At 38.6% G+C, this 21,109-nt stretch overlaps 1 protein-coding gene across 17 annotated transcripts in view; it reads right to left on the bottom strand.

Moving 5' to 3' along the window:
* The window catches only part of PCDH15 (protocadherin related 15), an 813,949-nt gene that overhangs the window by 299,271 nt on the left and 493,569 nt on the right, over nt 1-21,109 (bottom strand). For 16 of the 17 annotated variants that reach the window (XM_021696071.1, XM_021696072.1, XM_044916450.1 and 13 more), the window contains 2 exons: nt 15,009-15,202; nt 2,078-2,210 (listed from right to left, as the gene is read on the bottom strand). In XM_021696071.1, the coding sequence (XP_021551746.1) occupies nt 2,078-2,210; nt 15,009-15,202 (327 nt within the window). The remainder of the gene's footprint in view (nt 1-2,077; nt 2,211-15,008; nt 15,203-21,109) is intronic. The other variant, XM_021696068.1, reaches the window with a different exon arrangement.

Genomic DNA, 21,109 nt, shown 5'->3' with positions numbered 1-21,109 from the left:
TCCACAAATCCTGCCTTTCTAAATTGAGCAGTGAGTCAGCAGTGGGCAGTGTGGCGTGTGAAAGAGAGGAGGACGAGCCCCAGGTACCACTGATGCGTTCTGTTATTAGAAGTCTCTGGGAGAGTAATTTGGTAGAAGCTTTTCAGTTTTTAGGTCACTAGTTTAAATTAAGTCTCAGTTGATCAGGAGCAAAAGGAATGGCTGGTGGCTTAGGAAAAAAGCCTTGGTGATGACACCCTCGTTCTTTCCCATAGAGACTGCCACTGCAATTGGTACCCTTTCTTTTGCTCCTACCAGAAGCAGGAAGGGTGAAGAGAAATGTCATTTCACATATTCGCTCAGCTTTCGCAGTAGAGAAATTTGAGATATGAAAAAGATCAACTCCTTTTCATCTTTAACTCACAGGTAGAGTTATTCTCCTATAATGTGGTTCCTGGACCTTTCTGGGATTTATTGAAATGAGACCTAGGGCCATCTTATAAGTAGGATTATGTTACCTTATAGAAAGTGAAATTGTACAAAGGCACATTCTGAAGGAATATTTAAACATAAAAAGTGTACAATTTCTTAGCCTGAATCTCACAAATCTAGGATTTATTTAGCTTTTCTTCTTGTTTACACAAATAAACCCATATATTTGTATATGTGGATTATATGTATGTATATAAGATTTTCATTATTCCATTAAATGTACTTGTCTTCATATTTGGTTTTCAGAGACTATGGGGTTCTTTTATTTTGTCCGTTAAAATACTCTAAATTTCCTTGTTGCTAACATGACTACCTTCACATAATCTTGTTTCCCACATATTTTAATAGTAAATGAACCACAGAAGCAAGGTCTCTGTAGTTACCTGGGGAAAAGCAACCAAATAGATACTAGAGCAGAGGCACAGAGAAGTATCTGGTAATGCCAGACAAAGTTCTGGCAGCCTCGGGTACTCTGAGGGATCTAAGGGAATGAGCCCTGTTTTGGACATAATGAAAATGTAACCAACTGATCTAGGCCCAGTTACTTTCCACGGGGTTCACTTCCCATGTCTGGATCATGAGGCTGATGTGTCTCATTACTTTCACATCCTTTCCAGTTCAAACATCCGCTGCAATCTCCACTTTTACCTCATCAGGCTTTGGGTGAGAGGCTGTGTGCATTCAAATGGGAGGTGGGCAAGATGTAACTATGCCTTGTGTCACCTCCTTTGGTGGTAAAGATCGATACTGGGATTTTCCTGAAGCATCACATGCACATCTATCTGTCCTACCCTTCAAGGCCAACTTTCCGAACTCTTGTCAGCAAGCTCAGCCGTTCCTGTGTAATGACACCAGGAGAAGGTCGGTTCCCTGTCCTCTCGACACCCACGAGTAGAGTGATGTGTCACGTGATGATTCTTATAGCAAGGGGCAATTATCAACACCATGTGAAGCCTGACTTATAGATTCAGTGAAAGATACAACCATTTCTGGCCAAATGTGTTTTAGTCAGGAATATATAAACAGTGAAAACCAAGCAATCATCCTGCAAGTAACTCATATGCCTATGAATCTGGACCTGCAGATGCAAATATCAGCTAGCCCTCCTCCCTTCACCTAAATGAATAAGCAAGGCCCAGCAATTACGAGATTTGCCCATGGCCATAGAATGAAGTTGTCTGCCTCAGAATTAGAATGCCTACCGTCCGTCCGTGAACCCAAAGCTATTTTCTCTATACCACACTGCAGCAAAACTAAATCCTGCTGGCTAAAGGAATTTGAGACAGAAAATAATAGCTGCAGACTCTTTGGGTGCAAAGTACAAAATATTCAACTGCATGTTTCCAGTCCCTTCATTCTGTCTTGTAATGATTGCAGCTAATCCTTGCCAGGTAACGTCAGTCCTTCAGTGGTGGCAATCAATAGAATTGATTAGCCAAGGAAACCCTCCGTCCACATGAGCCCCGTTTTCCTTTCCAGATAGAATTTCCCTGTACTAGAGTGCAAGCAGACATGTGAATTCTCCCCCTTACCCACGCACAAATACAGACCCATCAACCTTCAAGGTTGTCTCCATAGAGCTTTACATATCTACCAAGAAGCATACCTGTAGATTTAATAAAACAGCACCAATCCTCATGGCTTCACTGATTTCGAGGCTGTACATCAACTGTGGGAAGCGGGGAGGGCTTTGATTATTTGGAGGAAGCACTTCAATGTACACCGTGCAGATGGAGTGCCTGCAGAGAAAGAGAACAGAAACAAGATGGGGGAAAATCCACATCACCTTTAATGACAGACCACAGTCCATGGTCTGCCACTGGGCTTATAGGAGAGGACATTTTGATTTTTTAGAGAAAACAATAAAATAATTCAGAATGAAAGGATGGCAAAATAAAAGCTACCACCGAAATATCATGTTTCTATGAAATTATCTCAGTAAAAAAAAAGGAAATGCCTCGGGGCACCTGGGTGGCTCAGTCGGTTAAGCGGCTGCCTTCGGCTCAGGTCATGATCCCAGGGTCCTGGGATCGAGCCCTATGTCGGGCTCCCTGCTCGGTGGAGAGTCTGCTTCTCCCTCTCCCTCTGCCTGCCTCTCTGCCTACTTGTGCTCTCTCTCTATCTCTCTGTCAAATAAATAAATAAAATCTTTAAAAAAAAAAAAAGAAAGGAAATGCCTCGGGGTACCAATTTTTTCCTACTTAGATTAATAGTGTGAATTAAAACCAAATAGCTGTACAAATAAAGCTAATAAATTAACAGGAGACTTGACTTCTGACTTTACTTTTTAATGTCTTTCTAATAGCAAAAGGTATTCTATAAATATCTGGTAATATGAGCTGTCCCTAGGGCTCTCTTCCTATTAAACCAGCAGAGGGAGTATTGATTAAAATAACACACAAAACAAAATCCGGGCTGCGTTTTATTAGTTTTCTTGCTGACATCAATGGCTTCATGTAAATACATGTCAAGAGTCAGGCTCATAAAGTAATTGTTGTGTAAATTAGTTGCAAACAAAAGTCTTCTTTGAAGAATATATTATGAATAGCTAGAAATTAGATTTAATTAAAGCCTTGCATTGATAGGGAATTTTTTTGAAGGACAAGAGGACACTCTGTTACTATAAAGACAAAAATATGAGCACTAACATAATCAACTTTTTGGGTATCTCTAAACTCTGAAATTTCTTTGCTCAACAAAAGCTACAGAGGCAAGATGTTCAAGGTTTATACAGAAGTAGCACTGGCTAAAATTAGAGTAATGAGAAAGTTAGTTGTCTTCCACCTGGAAGATGCTACCACTACTGTCTGACTACAGTTAGCCTTCTGTCTCGAAGAACATACAACCACTGCCTAAATTGTATGCTTTAAACTTATTTTAACAAAATCACTTTTCACTAAAAACACATTTGTTTTCATTTCTATTTGGGGGCTAGAATTTTCTTAAAATAGCCCAAAGTTCTTTTGGGGCACCTGGGTGGCTCAGTCAATTAAGCATCCAACCTTTTTTTTTTTTTTTAAGATTTTATTTATTTGACAGAGAGAGACACAGCAAGAGAGGGGACACAAGCAGGGGCAGAGGGAGAGGGAGAACCGGACTCCCCGCTGAGCAAGGAGTCTGAAGTGGGACTTGATCCCAGGACCCTGGGATCATGACCTGAGCCGAAGGCAGACGCTTAATGACTGAGCCACCCAGGCACCCTAAGCATCCAACTCTTGATTTCAATGCAGGTCATGATCTCAGGGTCATGAGATCAAGCCCTGTGTCAGGCTCCACGCTGAACGTGGACCCAGCTTAAGACTCTCTCTCTCCCTCTGCCCCTCCTCACCAGCTTACCCACTCACTGTTGCTCTCTCTCTCTCTCTAAAACCAAAGTTCTTTTTATTAATTGCTTCAATTAAAATACATGGTCACCAATAATGTTTTTCTGAGATTATTATGCTAAAAGAGCCTATGTTTTAAAAAGCTTTGCAGAGGGCGCCTGGGTGGCTCAGTCGTTAGGCATCTGCCTTCGGCTCAGGTCATGATCCCAGGGTCCTGGGATCGAGCCCGACATCGGGCTCCCTGCTCGGCGGGAAGCCTGCTTCTCCCTCTCCCACTCCCCCTGCTTATGTTCCCTCTCGTGCTGTGTCTCTCTCTGTCAAATAAATAAATAAAATCTTTAAAAAAACAAAAATAAAAATGAAAAGCTTTGCAGAGAAATACAGATCATAGGCACTGAAAATTTGTTTCAGGTTATCATCTTATGCCTAAGTCCACACTGTTCCTGGACATACCCTCAATAGTTGAGTACCTATAGAATATAAGCACTCTAAAAAGTTGCAGTGACTTAAAAAATTCATACTTGGGACGCCTGGGTGGCTCAGTCGGTTAAGCGTCTGCCTTCAGCTCAGGTCATGATCCCAGGGCCCTGGGATCGAGTCCCGCATTGGGCTCCCTGCTCCGCGGGGAGCCTGCTTCTCCCTCTGCCTCTGCCTCTCTCTCTCTCTCTCTATCTCTCATGAATAAATAAATAAAATCTTTAAAAAAAAAATTCACACTTAACATTTATCACAGTATTGTTCCAAAATTATCTCATTTCAAATTAAAATCTTTTTTATAATCAGCTTTTATAATTTATAATAAAAGTATCTGTATTTATTCTGACCTCTGGATTTATCACTTTATTGTTAAAATCTATCAATAAAATGAATCAGTCTAATTGTTCTTTTCTTTTTTTTTTTTTTTTTAAGATTTTATTTATTATTTGACAGAGAGACACAGCGAGAGAGAGAACACAAGCAGAGGGAGTGGGAAAGGGAGAAGCAGGCTTCCCGCCGAGCAGGGAGCCCGATGCGGGGCTCGATCCCAGGACCCCGGGATCATGACCTGAGCCGAAGGCAGATGCTTAACGACTGAGCCACCCAGGCGCCCCACTAATTGTTCTTTTCAAAATTATATATATATATATATATATATATATATATATTTATATATATATTTACAACTGAGAATTTAAAAGTAAGATTTTTTTAAAGATTTTATTTATTTGTTAGAGAGAGATAAAGAGAGAGAGAGAGAGCACAAGCAGGGGGAGCAGCAGAGGGAGAAGCAGGCTCCCCGCTGAGCAAGGAGCCCCATGCGGGACTCGATCCCGGGACCCTGGGATCATGACCTGAGCTGAAGGCAGATGCTTAATAGACTGAGCCACCCACATGCCCCTAAGAGTAAGATGTTTACAGTAGGTTAAAATGGTTGATGAAATGTTACTTATAAACTTACAGGTATTAATCTTAGGGCTAGATGCAAAGGAAAACATGGTGGGAAGGAAAATATCCACAAGTTACCAAATTTAATGTGCATTACAGAGACCCACTTCTCATTTTGAAGTAGATCTATTACCTTTCTAGGTGGTGACCTGGCTCCAGCAGCATCCCCAGGATGCATACTCCCCCTGTTACTACCCTCATGACCCTCGCTTCTTTGAGCATCTGTTATTCATCAAGTCATTTAAACATTTTATAAGTCTGTTCCTTTTTCCAGCCAGCACACTGTCTGTGGATAAGAAGTCCTATAATATCTGCCCTCCACCATATTGGTAAGAACCCTGGCTGAGGGATGTTGTTGAGCACAGGATTTTTAACCACACATTCCTGAGTTAGAATTTGGATGTGTACCACATCCTGGGCAAATTATTTCAGTTTGACCACTGCCATCTAAAAAAATGAGAGTAATACTAACACCTCAGTTTAGCATAAGGGTTAAATAAGATTACATATGTGTGTGTGTGTGTGCACATGTATGTATGTTGTATATACATATGTATATGTATGCACATATAAAACATATGTATCCATTATTAATAATAATTGCTCAAAATTAGGAGTCTTATTCTATTCTATGGAATGGGGTAAATAGCTTGCATATACCTTATTAATTTCCCTTATAATATTTTAAACATTTTAATTGCATCCTTTCCCTTTTCTAGGCTAAATACTTAAGGGCATGATACCCTGGTTGCCTCCCCAAAGTGGGTTTGTGGTAGTGTCCACGTTGAGACATATTAGATCAGAATCTTCTGGTGTGGGACAGAAGACTCTACATTGTCTATGGATATACAATATCCTCACACACTTGATTTAGAAGACCACTGGCCCAGGAGCCCTTGGCAAAAAAAAAAAAAAAAAAAAAACCCATGTAGGCTCACCTTCTTTTTAAATTAGTAGCCTGGGGGGGCGCCTGGGTGGCTCAGTTGGTTAAGCGACTGCCTTCGGCTCAGGTCATGATCCTGGAGTCCCAGGATCGAGTCCTGCATCCGGCTCTCTGCTCAGAGGGGAGTCTGCTTATCCCTCTGACCCTCCCCCGTCTCATGCTCTCTCTCTCTATCTCATTCTCTCTCTCAAATAAATAAATAAAATCTTTAAAAAAAATAAATAAATTAGTAGCCTGGGGCTTCCTCTATAAACTGACTTAACACTCACCTTGGTAACCCTGGAGGTAAGAGATTCTTTCACTGATTCACATTTTTTTTTTTTTTTTTTTTTTTTACCTAGAACACACTTGTACTCCAGATTCAAAGTTTTCTTTCAAAAAGCTAGGCCCTTCCTGCTTTTGGCATTTTCTACAGCTTCAGCTCACTGGTCTGGAATACTTGATGAAGTCTTTACCAGAATATGAGGCTCTTTCCACTCATGAGAATATGGTTTACACTGAACTGATTATGCTTTGTGTGTTTCCTTATTCTTTCCCCTAAGACTATTTTCCCACGAGGGAACTAAACTATTTACATCCACAATACTGCACAGAGGACCTCTACACCCAAAGATGCTAGTGTATCTGCTACAGAGAAGACAACTTTAAAATGCAACACAAAGAACCCTATGCCCCCAGGCAGAGGATAGACAGAACAGCTGTGGTCCAACACCAGCTTCTCCTTCATCCAACCTTATTCCTTCCCTTCCTCTGCTCCTTTCCACAATAATTCAAATGCTAAAATTGCTAATTACATATGTTTCTGCTCTCCCCCTCCCCACTTGGATCTTGGGATTGTTTGAGAAAGATCAATTTCAAGGTCTAGCATTTTTCATCTTCAACTTCTTGGCTCTTCCTACAAGCATTTAAATAAGCACCAGTCTTTTAAAATGCTATCTCCTTTTTATCACTGATGTCAGCTTGGTATCAGAGTTAGCTTTCCTGAAACTAAATATCAATAGTATTCACAATAAAATGATACCATTAATGTTGTAATAAATATGAGTAATTCAACAGCATCAGTTAAGCACATAATAAAACAGGACAGTCACTAGATAAATAATAACATTTTATGTGAACATTTTGTATTAACATTTTATAGCTAGTCTTAAATGCATAAAATCAAGCAATTATAAATACAAATTTTATTTTTGTAATATTGCCAGTATGATGTAGATAAATCTCTATTTCTAAAAAAAAAAGAAAATCATAAAGCTTTCTCTTTCTCATTTGGTAATGAAGGTCAAAGTAGAACCCAAGTGCTGATGTATTTTCTCAGGTAATCTTAAGATTTTAAAAGACCCTAGAAACAATCTAATTTAACTCTCTCATTTTACAAAAGAGGATTAGAAAATCAGAAAGATTAAGTGACTGAATCAAGGTTAAAAAGTTAATTAGGAACCGCATGCCATGCACCAATCATTTTATCGTAATTATATTATATGATATTTGGGAACAGGACTGTCCTTCATTCTCTTTATGAATACCTAATAGTACTACTTTATTCATATAAAACTTAAATAAATATTAATTTAATTTAATTCAATTCAATAAGTATAAGGAGACCTACATAAACCAATAGACTAAATACTATCTCCAAATGAAGTTACTTTTTATATCTTTTGGTTTTTATCTGTCCTCTTATACTTATGAGAGACTCAACACAACAGAACAAAGATTACAGACTATTACTCCTCTCTCTGAATTCTTCAGTAAGTTTACTTAATTAGAATAACAAATACATAAATAGATAATTCATATAGGCCTTTTTTGTTATTTAAATTTATGAATTAAGACTTCCAATCTGAAAAAAAGAAAAAAAATGGAAAATTGCCTTTTTTTTTTTTTTTATGTTATGATTTAAGTAGGTTTACATAGCACTGTTGCCTGCTGGGTCAATTTGTAAAATATATCAAAGTCTGTACTTCCATGCTGATAATTTTCAAATAGCCTCTACTTTTCAAAGGAAATACTGAAAGCAAAACTTCACAACTCTTCGGTTCATTCATCAAGTCAATGTGAAGGCTTAATTTTCATCCAGAAAATAGCAAATGCCATTATCCTACAGGGAACATGACATTATCCCAGCAGGGAAAAAGGATGTATCCAGATTTTATTCTCTGTAGGTCCCACTTGATATTTGATCAAACATTATAAGGTGATCTTTTAGTGTCCAAACCATTGTCTATAAGGAAAACAATGAGGCCAGGTCAACTAAATGCTTAGTGTCACTGAAAAGAGCTGTGTATTCAGATTCTGAAGATGTCATTCTATTTCCTGGAGTTGAATACGATTTTACTCCAGTGAAATCCTCTTATTGCACTGATTATTGTAGGCAGCAGCTTACTTAGACAAATCAGTGGTATGACTTGCAAATAGGAACTGAGTAAGAAGTGGATTATAAAATCTCACTCATTAAATTATAAAATAGTTAAAAAGTCATTGGTCATAATATACAAGTATATATAGATTTTACCAGATCTACATAGCATGGGACTATCCTCAATGAAAATAAAGTCATAAAATAAATTGATGACCATTAAGGAACTTTAATAAAAGCTTAAATGGTAAAAACAAAAGGTGCCTTAATTCTTAAAATTAGCATTATTAGCACTGATATTAAGCAACTGTAGTATTTTTTTTTTCTCCAGAATAATCGTGAGAAAAGGTCATGGCTATGGAAGAGAGTGGAAGATAAAGTCTAGAATCCAATAGTCCTAGTTCAGGTGAAGGTTCTACAACTCGTTTATGAGGTGGGGGGGGAGTGTAGGCCAGGGGCCATTTAGCCAAGTCAATTATCATCTTTCAGCCTCAGATTTCTGGTCTGCAAATTTAGAGTAATACAAGGTCACAGTGTTGTCGTTCAGATTAGAAATTATGTATAGAGAGTAGCTTGTAAAATGTCTACTGCATGCTAATTAAATAGTATCAATCATGTTTAACTCCTCTTCAGAATAACCCAATATGAAAAAGGCTATTCTTTAAATTCATTCAAACTTTGACTCTTACTTTAGGTCAATATATAATAACATTCCTCATTTCTTCTTAAGGAACAGTCCTTAACCTTTTTCTCATGTTCATATATATGCATCTATTTGCCTTTTGGGTATATGAACAATGGTCAAATCCAACTAAATTAGTCCAAAATTCAGCTCATCTCCTTCACCCAAACCATGCATGCCAACTTGACATCACCACCCTGTCACCTTAGACAAAAAGGTCTAGATTTTTTTTTTTTTTTTTTGATGATTCCATCTCTCTACCTTCCTAACAGGCCCTGTTCAAGCCATTAGTCCCTGGATTTTTCCAGTGGTGGAGTCCTATCTCATCTCCCTCCCTCTAGTGTTGTCCCTCTCAAATTCATCTCCCACAGAGACACCAGACAGATTTTCCAGAAATTCCACTCAGAAATTCTCACTCAACTTCTAATTTAAAGTCCTTCACGAACACTCTCCACAGACTGGATAATAAGTCCAAGCTTCTTAAAAAAACAAATTCAATTTTCCGTGAAATGACCCTTAACTCTCCTGTCCCTTCTTGAATTGGTTTATGCACTGGTTACACTGACTAGACTGGTAATTACCCATAATGACCAAGCTCTTTCAGACCTCTCAGGCTGCACAAATAATGTGACACCTGGTCAACTTTGACTCATTCTCCGAAACTCATCTGCTTGGGAGGCCTTCTAAGTACTCCCTCATTGTAACAAGTGCCCTTCTTGATGCCCCCAGAGAGTGGAGAAATTGGCTGAATCACACACTTACCATCCTGAACTGAATTTAATTATTTATAGTCCTACTTTCCACTCTTTACTGTAATTTTTTTGGCACATGATGGCACTCTGTTTATCTTTGTATTTCCATGACACAGTAAGTGGTAGTTGTGTAGTAAATGGTTGATTGGATGGAATAGAAAATCTTACTTTCACGGACACCCCCTTTTTTTTTAACTTATTAATGACAAAATTAGACAGAATTGGTGTATACTACGAAAGAAGGCAGAACAATTTCAAATCTGCCTTTCCATTGTGGGAGCTCTTTAAAGTTATTTGAGTTTTGTATTACATTGCCTCACTTCCTAATTCATCTGTTTAAAAAACAGGGAAAAACAAGATGTTTGTTAAGAACTTAGGAAAACAAGAAAAACAGATGACTTTTTAAGCACCTAGGGCATTCCACGAATTGTTTGAGAGACAACGGAACCACAGTGATTCTTGCCCTTGTGAACTAAAATTCCAGTGGGGAGGAGGCAAGGCAGACCATCAGCTTCATACCCTAACCGAAGGTACATCATAGGCTATCTCAGGGTGGTCAGTGCAGTGGATAAAAAGGGGCATAGAAGTAGGGAAAGGCTGTTGCAGCTCTAAATACTTTGTCTGGAAAGACTTTGCAAAGAAAGTGAGATGGTTGGGTAGGGGCCAGAAGGACCGGAGTCCGTGGACAAATGGAAAGATGAGCCATCCAGGCTGAGGAGAAGGTCAAGCTGAAGGCTGGAAGGTAGCTGCCGGCTCAGGGACAAAAGGAACTGGCGTGAGGGCTGGAGTGGAGAAGCAGGGTGGAGCAGGAGATGATGTCTCACGGAGGAGGTGACACTAGGGAGCATCCTCTGGCTGGTGGCAGATGGCAATGTGTGCTGGGGTCCCTGGTCTTTTTAACGATTTTGTCTTTTACTTTGGATCAGATGTGAGACCCAAGGAGAGCTTGAGCAAAAAGAAAGTGTGTTTCCTGTGTTACTAGAATCTCCCAGGCCCTGGAACAGAGAAGGGATGGAAGGGGCACTGGCAGAAGCTTAAGGAGAAGATGTTTCAACAGCCGGGACCAGAGAGAAGTGTGGCGCAGACCGGGAAGTCAGTAACAAGAGCGGGGGATTGTCTGTTTCTGTGTGCTTTTTGGGAAGAGCTTAGAAGCATTGCTCAAGACCGCATTTGAGTTTGAGAGAAAGGAACACACTGAGCATGGTTCCAGGGGTGCTTGGCCAGAGCAGCTGCAAGACCAGCCATCAGATGCCAAGTGACACACGTGCTGTTAGAGGTATGTTGGATAGTCGGGAACCAGATCCCCCCAGAGGGACCTGCGGGTCTGGAAGTGACAGTGGGAGAGGAGGTTAGAGGTTAGGTTAGAAGAGGAGATAATGGGGAACAGGCTACCATCTGTAGATGGAGGAGAAGACAGGATGAGACTCCACAAGAGAACACGAGGGAGGAGGAGGAGGGACAGTCCACTGATATCTGTGAGGAGCAGAGAGTCCCCCTAGGACAGCCCCACCATCGAAGATAAGAGAGCTGTGGAGTGTGGCGTGGAGGTGTAGGGTGCGCTCTGGGGGATGGCTCAATGGGGAATGACCCCTCTCACTGTGTTACAGTCCTCCTGTCACATTGCCTGGCCCTTATGTAGTTTTGGGTAGTGGCTCTCTGAAAACTTTCTCTACTGCCTCCATAAGGTTGATGTCTTTAAAATTTCTTACCCTTTGGGATCAGTTTTGATAAACTGTATCTTCTGGAAAAATTATCCATTTCACTCATGTTTTCAAATTTTGCATATGTTAAAGTAAAGGTGTCTCTTATGATTCTTTTAATTTCCTCTGTTTCTGTAGTATTTCCTTCTTAGAATTTATTACTGAAATTTCTCCATTTTTTAAAAGCAGATTTATTTATTTATCTTAGAGAGAGACAGAGAGCGAGCATGGATGGGGAGGGGCAGAGGGAGAGAGAGAGGGAGAAGGAGAGAATCTCAAGCAGACTCCCCGCTGAGCACAGAGCCCAAAGTGGGGCTTGATCTCATGACCCTGAGATCATGACCTGAGACAAAACCAAGAGTCAGACGCTTAACCGAATGCACCACCCAGGTGCCCCTCCCTTTTTTTTGATTAAATGAGGTGGTGGTTTATCCATTTGATTATTTTTTATATTTTTTATCTCTTTTATTCAGAGAACAAAATTTGGATTTATTTACTGGTTTTAGAGATCTTTACCACTATTCACACTTGCTATTACAATTGTTAATTCTTTCTTGCATTTTTTGTGGTTTTTATTTCTTTCATGAGGTTACAGAACAGCTGTATGGAATCTTCACAAAAATTTCTCGAAAAGAGAAGAACAGACTAATTTCACTAAATAAAGTAACAAACATAATCTAGCATTTTAATTCAAGAATAAAACATCACAGCCTTGTGGCATTCATAGTAAGAATGCAAAATAGATTTATTTAGGAACTATATCAAGATCAATCATATGATTAGCTCAAGAACAAAAGTCATTACTGTCTTCATAGACAATGGGTATATATTTTCTTATTTTAAAAAGCCAATAAAATGGGAATAAACACTTTCTTAACATAATTTAAATTTTTTTTATTTAAAAACCATAAACCAATATACAGAGGAAATCTGGTAGACATTCCTACTTGAGTTAAAAACAAGATGAGCAAGGATGCCTGGGTGGCTTAGTCAGTTAAGAGGCTGATTTTTGGTTTTGGCTTAGGTTGTGATCTCAGGGTCATGGGATCAAGCCCCGTGTCAGGCTCCGTGGTCAGCAGGGAATCTGCTTGAGATTCTCCTTCTCCCTCTATCCTTACCCCAAAGTGTGTTCTCTCTCTCTCAAATAAATAAATAAATAAAATCTTAAAAAAAAAAACAAGCATTTTTATTGAAACAATTAGCCAATGAAATTAAAGGAAAGAAAATGGAAGGAAGGATATCAAATTTTCACTATTTATAAATACATTCCCGGATAACACTGAAGAATTGATGAGAAAACTACAAAAATATAAAATAATTAAATAAGAAAGTGGGTTAAAATTAATAAAAAGATATTAATAGCTTTCACATATATAAATATCAACCAGATAGAAGAAGAAAGAGAAAAGAGTCTATGTACAATAATAGCAAAAGATAAGGAAACAGACCAACAAAGAAATGCACAGGACTCATATAAAGAAAATATTTAAAAAATAAAAACTCTTACAGGACACACAAGAAATTATGGGCAAATAGAAAGTTCTTGGATAGAAAGTGTTGACATCAAAAACATATAATTTAACCCTAAGTAATTTATGAATTTAATGTGTTCCTAGTAAAATATGGTTAAAAACTTAACTGAACTAGCTTATTTATAGTAAAAAAAATTAATATAAAGAGCAACCAAGACACTTTTAGAGAAAAACAGCATTGAGGTAAGTTAGCACCACCATATTATGAAGCACAGTTTAAAACATTAACAATTAAAATTGTGACAATAGCTCATGAAAAGTTGGGTGAACTAATGCGATAGAAGAGAAAGTTTCAAATCAAACTCAAATAAATGAGAAAATGTATGATATAATTAATGTAACATCTCAAATCAGTGAGAAAAAGATGAACTATCTAGTATATTATATGGGAAAAATGGCAGAGTAGCCTAAAAAAAATATATTGCTGATTGATACTTCCTCCTGTACCCTAGGATAAATCCCAAATGCAACAAAGATTTAAACATACAGCATGAATCTATATAATCATTAATAGCAAATATAAAATAATTATAGCCTTGGCTTGAGATATCAATAGAAAGATGGGCAGAGACTATGAACACAGACTTTACAGGAAAAGTAACAGAATTGACTCATAAGCATAGGAAACAAATTTACTCATAAGGAAATACAAATATATGTTATTTTTTACCTATTAGATGGCAAAAATCTACATGTTTGATATGACACACAGCTGGGGAGACTGTAGAATTACCTACTCTCAGACTTGAGAGCTGGAACTGTAAATTGTTATGAGACCCACGGAATACAATTTGGCCGTTATTGCTGAAACTTATAATTGCATGTGCCCTTTGGTAAATGAGGATTTACTATGCTGACATATTTGCACATATATTCAAAATGACGCTTGTTTGGTATCATTTATTTCTTCATTGTCAGTAAAGGAGCGACTGGAATTTGAAAGTCCATGGACAGTGGGTTTCTTACACAGTATAACACATGTATGAAAGAATATTATGTAGCTGAGAAAAGAGTTTTGAAGAAATTATTCAGTATTCATATTGAAAGAACCTCAGGATATGTTGTAAGGGGACAGACCTACCAGATGCAGGAATGAATTACTATTAATTCATATTTTCTTTAAATGCATACTGAAAATTGGGGAGCAAGCAAGAAATTAATAAAAAAGATATCTCAGGTAGGGCACTAAATAAATGCAATTGTAATAGTGGGAAGTCTTTTGCTTTTTATTCTCTCACACCATCCATGTATCTATATATTTGAATATGTATATATGGGTTGCATATATATTTTGTAGCTAAATGATCAATTCTATAATAAATTCTAGATAGAATATATAGTGCATATATTTGTATGTATGTGTGTATGCATATATATTTTGTATATATAAAGAGAGGACATATATATAGAGATAGATATAGATATATCTATATATATATATATAGACATTGAGAGGCGGCTTCAAACCCAAGACATTTCATGTCGCTGCTATGTCTGTGACCTCTCACTGTTAGCAAACTTGCTTTTCATCAATAAATTGCCTACCTGTTTCTGATATTTCCCAGTTCCCCCCCTAGAATAGAGATCTGTATCCCTCACATCTGTGAAATCACAGTTACTTATTTTGTGATTTAATCTTTATTGTCCTTTCCCTACAACTTAACCAAGTAAGAACGTGTAGTTCCTGAGAGTTTGGGCCCTCGAATTTTCTGGTCAAATTTAGATGTGTCAGAATAAAAGTACACTTGCTGTGCTTCCTCTGTGTCAGGGCACGGTTAACCGGGAGCGCGGAGAAGGCGCAGTGGCTGCGCTGTGCCTTACCTTCTCTCCGCGGAAGGCGCATTATCCGCGGCCTGGACCGTGAGCGCGTAGGTGCGCCCCACCGTCAGTGCCACCCTTGGGGCGATGGTGATGAGCCCCGTGGTGTGGTTGATGATGAAGTCGCCCTGAGCCCCCACCAGGATTTCGTACGTGATCTCCCCGTTGGACCCTTCGTCTGCGTCCATGGCTGTGAGCTGGAACAGAAACCCACATCGTCAGTCCTCCTGGGGCTCAGCTTTCCATCCCCTGTCCCTGTCCCCTAACAAAAGGAGCATGCTTTCAAAGGCAAAGTATAGGTGAAGAAAGATCTCTTGGCACATTCGCTCTTGTCTTGAAGGGTGGCAAGGGTGCACCGATTTGGAAGCAATCCCAGCAGGAAGGTTTTTTTTTTTTTTTTTTCCTTTTCTTATGAAAGTGATAAAAGTTTTGGATCTTGAAGACTGTCTTTATTTTAATTTACTAAAGGAAAGAAGAGAAAGGGTCTAACAGCAAATCTAATATCACTATGGGAAAGTTATTTTTTTCCTTCTAGGTTACCTCCTGTTCTGGACATAAAAACACAGATTACTGCCTACTGAGACTGGAGAAAACCTAGTGGGTGAAGTTTGTCTTTATTACTGTCATCCTTCCTTCTGCTTTTGCCTTTTACATCCATACTATTTTCCTTCCGTCTCTCAGAGAGTCTCCCGTCCTTGCATCCTTTTTATTTCTACTTCGCTTTAGGAAAGATCTTTATGATCTTGTTCACACTGACTTACAAAAGACGGAAAAGGCCTAGGGTATTGCCTTTCCAAAATCAAACAAATGCATCTCTGATTGTAGAATAGCTTACTAAAAAATTAGACTGTCAAGCCCAAGAAGTTTTGTTGTTGTTGTTGTTGTTGTTTTTGAGAAAAGAGAATGAATTCAGAGGCCCTTGATATCACCACATGAGCATTCCTAAGGCTAATTTGTAGGTGTTTATAGTCATTACGAAGCAACTTGTATCCAAAAGTTAAAAGTATATTTGGGTCATTACATGTGAAAACAGAATGACCATTGTTAATTCAATAAAGCAAAATTAAGGTAAGAATGACTTAATGAATTAAATAAGGCTCTTTGCTGATAAATATAAATTTACCCCCTGGGGGGAAGTAGTAGTTCTAGTGGGAAATCTTATAATATGCATTTTACAGACATTCACAGAATTTTCTTTTTTTAAAATTAAATAAATAAATTTTATTTATTTATTTGCGAGCAAATTGAGAGAGAGAGAGAGTAAGCACACAAGCAGGGGGAGGGGCAGAGGGAGAGGGACAAGCAGACTCTCCCCTGAGCAGGAAGCCAGATGCTGGGCTCGAACCCAGGACCCTGGGATCATGACCTGAACCGAAGGCAGACACTCAACCTACTGAGCCACCCAGGCACCCTCAGACATTCACAGAATTTTCTGTTTTCCTCATTCCAAAAGTGATTGATGGGGATAAGAAAGGTGGCCTCATATAAGTTTACACATAGGGGAAAATAATTAAAAGTTTCCTCTTGAATAAGTAAAATATATGATTTTAATAAGTAAACCTACAGAAAAAAATTTTATTATTTACTAACATTTTCATATGTATTTCTAACCCCTAATTTCCACTTCTATAAAGTAATAGTTTTTTATTGTTCACAGATTCCTTTGGGTGACCCCTGGACCATCTGGTGCACTTAGATCAAATGTAAGTGTGCACATTTACCTTGAAACTTGAATTCAATTTCAAGAGTGCCATGTTAATTAATGGCCCATTCAGATGTTCATGCTCGCCATCCTGAGAAAATGTAAATAAAGTGCCTTACCATCACCCTTAACGGGGTATACAGTGCATACTCTGTTTCTGTGTTTAGCATCCACTGCATTCAGAATGATAATGTGCATAGAAATAGTAGCTATAAAAATAATTGAGAGGGAAGAAGGAAATTTGAGAGATTGGCATTCAGTTAGCTGAGATTAGGTATTTGGGGGTGGACAGATGTGGTCACCAGAAGGAAATGCATTTCATAAAATGACTCTGGGACTTATAGGAGGATGATAGACATGGTCCTAAAGGCAAAGGAGAAGGAAACTATTTGCAGAAACAGAACAGATGAATGATGTATGTTTATGGAGAATGAGTCAAGCCAGACCGACTTAATTCTCTTTTGCATGTGGGTAAAATTAGAAAATTAAGAGTGGGGGTAGCAGAGGAGATATCAATTTTGATTATAGTAAACCACTTAACATAATGTCTCAGGAAATCTTAATTAAAATTTAGCTCAAATTGGATTCAATATTAACATTCTTCCTGGGACTTAAATTGGCTAAAGGAATCTAATGATAAATGGCAATGCATCAAGTTAAGAATGGTTGAGGAGCATGCTTTGGGGATGTGGGTATTATGGCTGGCCTTATTTTACATTTTCATGAATGATATTGGAAGGGAGGATAAGCTGGATAATAATTAAATTGAGGAAGGCAGCCATCTGGGAAGTGCTATAAATACCAGAGAGTACTGCAAAGCAGAGGTGAGAAAAACAGCCCCCAGACTGCAGAGCGAGCCAACCACAGAAGACAGGCAACACCACTAGATCCACAGAAACCAACGGCAGGTAGAGAGTTCAACAAATAAACCAAAAATCAGTTCCATGTTTAGGTGATTTAAATAACTTTACATTATTTTTCAGTCTTTTAGTACTAAGTCAGAACACAGTGGGCTAAAAACCAACATAACTGAGTCCCCACACGTGCAAACAAAACTATGGTGAAGCAATTATTTGGTCCAAGATTCGAAAAGAGAACAGAGACACTGGCTGAATATCCAGAAAAATGGTAATGTCCCTTGTGAGAGACCCGACACCTAAAGTCTGATGGGGATTTCATTCAGTTATGACCCAATGACTGTGACCAGGGGTCTCCTGAGATGAAGTCATGTGAAAATGTTCCCAGAGCAGAGGGGGTGTCCGCCTCCTAAATCAAAGAGGACGGAGGAACAGTTGATGTTCATGGAGAAGCCAATGTGTTGCTTACAAGTTACCAGGCAGTAGAATAAAATCTATCATTTGTAATTGGTTCCTGCAGTGTTATGATACATAAATGGTAAGACACTCTAAGTCATGCATCTGTATCTCTTTTTCTGCAGCGTACTACAGTCCTCTTCACGGAGTTGAATCTCACCCTCCCACCATTCTTTCCTCTTGCCATCCCCATACCCACGCGTTCCAGACATCCTCAGCCACCCCTCTTTCCCACGATAAAAAAAAAAAAACAAAAAAAAAACGAGTAAATAAACATGACATGGCGAGATCTGACTGTGGTTTGTCTCCTCAATCTCTTTCCTGTGCCTGAGAAACTGAAAAATAATGGCTTTACATAAAAGGACAAATGTAAAGAATGTTGGATCATAAACTGAAAAAACAACCTGAGATTGGAGTCTCACAAATGAAGCAAGGATTCAGTAAAAGTCATAGTTCATACAGAAATCATCATACTTAAACTATAATCAACTGCATGTGGTATTTTTATATGAATGATGTCTAAGCTGACTGTGACTAAGCATGTTGACACACTGGCATCCTGGGCTTTGCTTCTAGGAAGAGCCTCTCATTTTCCTCAGAGAGATGCTCATCCCCTTCACAGCCCATGGGTGGGTGGGGCTGGTTCTAGCTCCAGCAATGCGAGTGAGGTTCAGGCCTGGGCTGTTTGGTTTAAGAACTGGCAAGTTATCCAAGTTGGTAGAGTCAGGGTAACTCCCAGAACCACGGAAAAGAGTGGCTCTTAATTACCCAAGGGCTAGACTGATTGATTTATATCTGACGTTTGCTCATCTTTACACCTGCATTGGGTCTCTCCAGGACTGAGAAAATGACAATGCCAGGAAATGGGGAGAATATCATTGATGATACTGTTTGCACGTATGCCTGACCTTTACTGATAGATGAACGAAAAACGTACTGCTTTTTTTAAAAAAGAAAAAGCTAGTTTAATTTGAAATTATGTCTCTTCAACATTAGAATCCCAAATATTATAGGAAAAGAGTTACGATTAATGATTCTCCTTGGCTTGCTTCGTGACTATTTATTCTTCTAGGGGTCCTGTACTTGGAGGTTTTGGTATGCGGTGCCAAGTGGTCCCTAAATACATGAAATCATCCTTGATTCAGTGTATGATTATTCATTACAATGGCCAAAGATCATGCTATGGAAGTGGTAGAGTTACCCCTGTTTAGAAATCATGATTAGCTCCTTAACAAGTAATAAAAAATATGTATACATAGATAAATAACACACACATATATATATTTCCCTGTAATAAAGCAGTTCTTTTTTAAACAAAGCAATTATCTAAATTAGTAAATTAAGCAGTTTAAAAATATATATTTCTTAGAATGTCTTTCTCAATCTCTTTATTCTTCATATTAACTATTCAAACCAGGCAGACAAAAAAAAAAAATAGAGCCATATGTGTAAGTTTGGTGATATTTAGTACAAGGTAAGGTCATGAATACTCGTGTTTAGATCTCTTTAAAATGAAGTTCAATTTGCAAAGTGAACTCTGGATTGATGGCTTGTGAAAACATGTAAATCTGAGTTTAGAAAAGTCTGGAAAATTCTGTATCCTTTCCATAAGTGTTATAGAAGTGAGCCAACTGAGACTACTTGGTGATAATCATAAAAAAAATAATTAATTCCTAAACTTGCTTTGGGGAAAATAATAATCTGGAGGAAAACATTCATTTCTAAATAATTAATGAGAGCCTATAATGGTGCCAGGGACAGTGTTAGATGCTGGGGGTAAAGTTGGTAATTAAAAGATGGGCTCCTCTTCTTCTCCTCTCCTCCTCCTTCTTTTTGGAATGTACCATCAGAGAAGGAATATTATTAATAACAAGGAAATCTATACTGACCTGATGTGGCAGGCACTAGTGAAAATGAGCATAAGCAACCTCAAGTGAGCTACAGGGTACGCATGAAAGTCCTCTGGTCTGGGTCACATTCGAGCTGGGAGTGAGAGATGGATTACACGCAGTTAGTGGAAAAGGGAAGGGGATGTGCGGGGACACTGAGGACAGGGAAATGGATAAGGCTCTCGGGGACGCCGAATGTGACAATCTGGAGAGAGTAGCGCAGGAAGCTGAGCGACAAGCAGAGACGTCCTGAAGGGCTTCTGGGGACGTGACAACGCCTTTGAGACTCAGCGTGTGACAACTGAATGCTGGGTTTACCGGTATTCGGTATTTTATGGATAGTACTCTCTGCACTCTTTTTTTTCTCCTTTCATTTTTTGTTTTGAGAGCAGGAAATGCTGGAGAGAGTGCCATAATTTTAGGTAAGAAGGTTTCAGAAAATAGCAGTGAATTCATTTAGTGATTCTTATTTATAATAAAAATTACAAAAGAACTGTGCTTGTCTCCAAAAAATGGATTGAAACATTTCACCCCTGACTTAGATAGCAAAATACATTTGAAGAAGGGGAAGTTTTGGTCCACAGGATAGATCCCAATTGAAAAATGAAGAATGAGCCTCACTGCTTCCCATGGTGTGCACAGTCGACCAGCTAGACCACAGCCTTCTGCTGCATCACGATACAAAGTGTTTTGTTCAGGAAACCTCATCATCTGAATATCTGATTCAATCCAGTGCTTTCTATTACAAAGGGAGATCATCTATTAACAGGGGTTTCTTTGTATTCTAAGTTCACCTAGAGAGTAGGAAGGGTGAGCGATGGTGCTGGGGTGAACTCCTCAGGAAGGATCACTGAGAAGACACTCTGCCCTTTCCAGAACTTTTCCAGGAGAGTGTCTGAGACTTGCTTATTTTGATTTTTAGCTAAGGCAGAAAAGACTGCACTGTGTTTCCAGACATTCACTTCTATCTCCTAGTACATCATGCCGATCCTTTCATTTTGTATTTTGCATTTCATGTAGATTTTTTTTTTTTCTGTTTCTTTCTCGGTCTATTTGTGAAAATAGCAGAAGCACAGTTCTTGAAGGCTTGTGCAATAAGTTGCAGGATTACTTTTTTGCTAAATGATTTTGCAATTCTCTTCAGACTGTACTTCCTTTGATTATTTTAATTCAACAGAACAAAGATTCAGTGCCCCAACA

Source organism: Neomonachus schauinslandi, chromosome 6, assembly GCF_002201575.2.
Source record: "Neomonachus schauinslandi chromosome 6, ASM220157v2, whole genome shotgun sequence".
NCBI classification, from domain to species: domain Eukaryota; kingdom Metazoa; phylum Chordata; class Mammalia; order Carnivora; family Phocidae; genus Neomonachus; species Neomonachus schauinslandi.
Note: the sequence above shows the minus strand (reverse complement) of the source record. Positions and strands in the feature narration are given on the sequence as shown.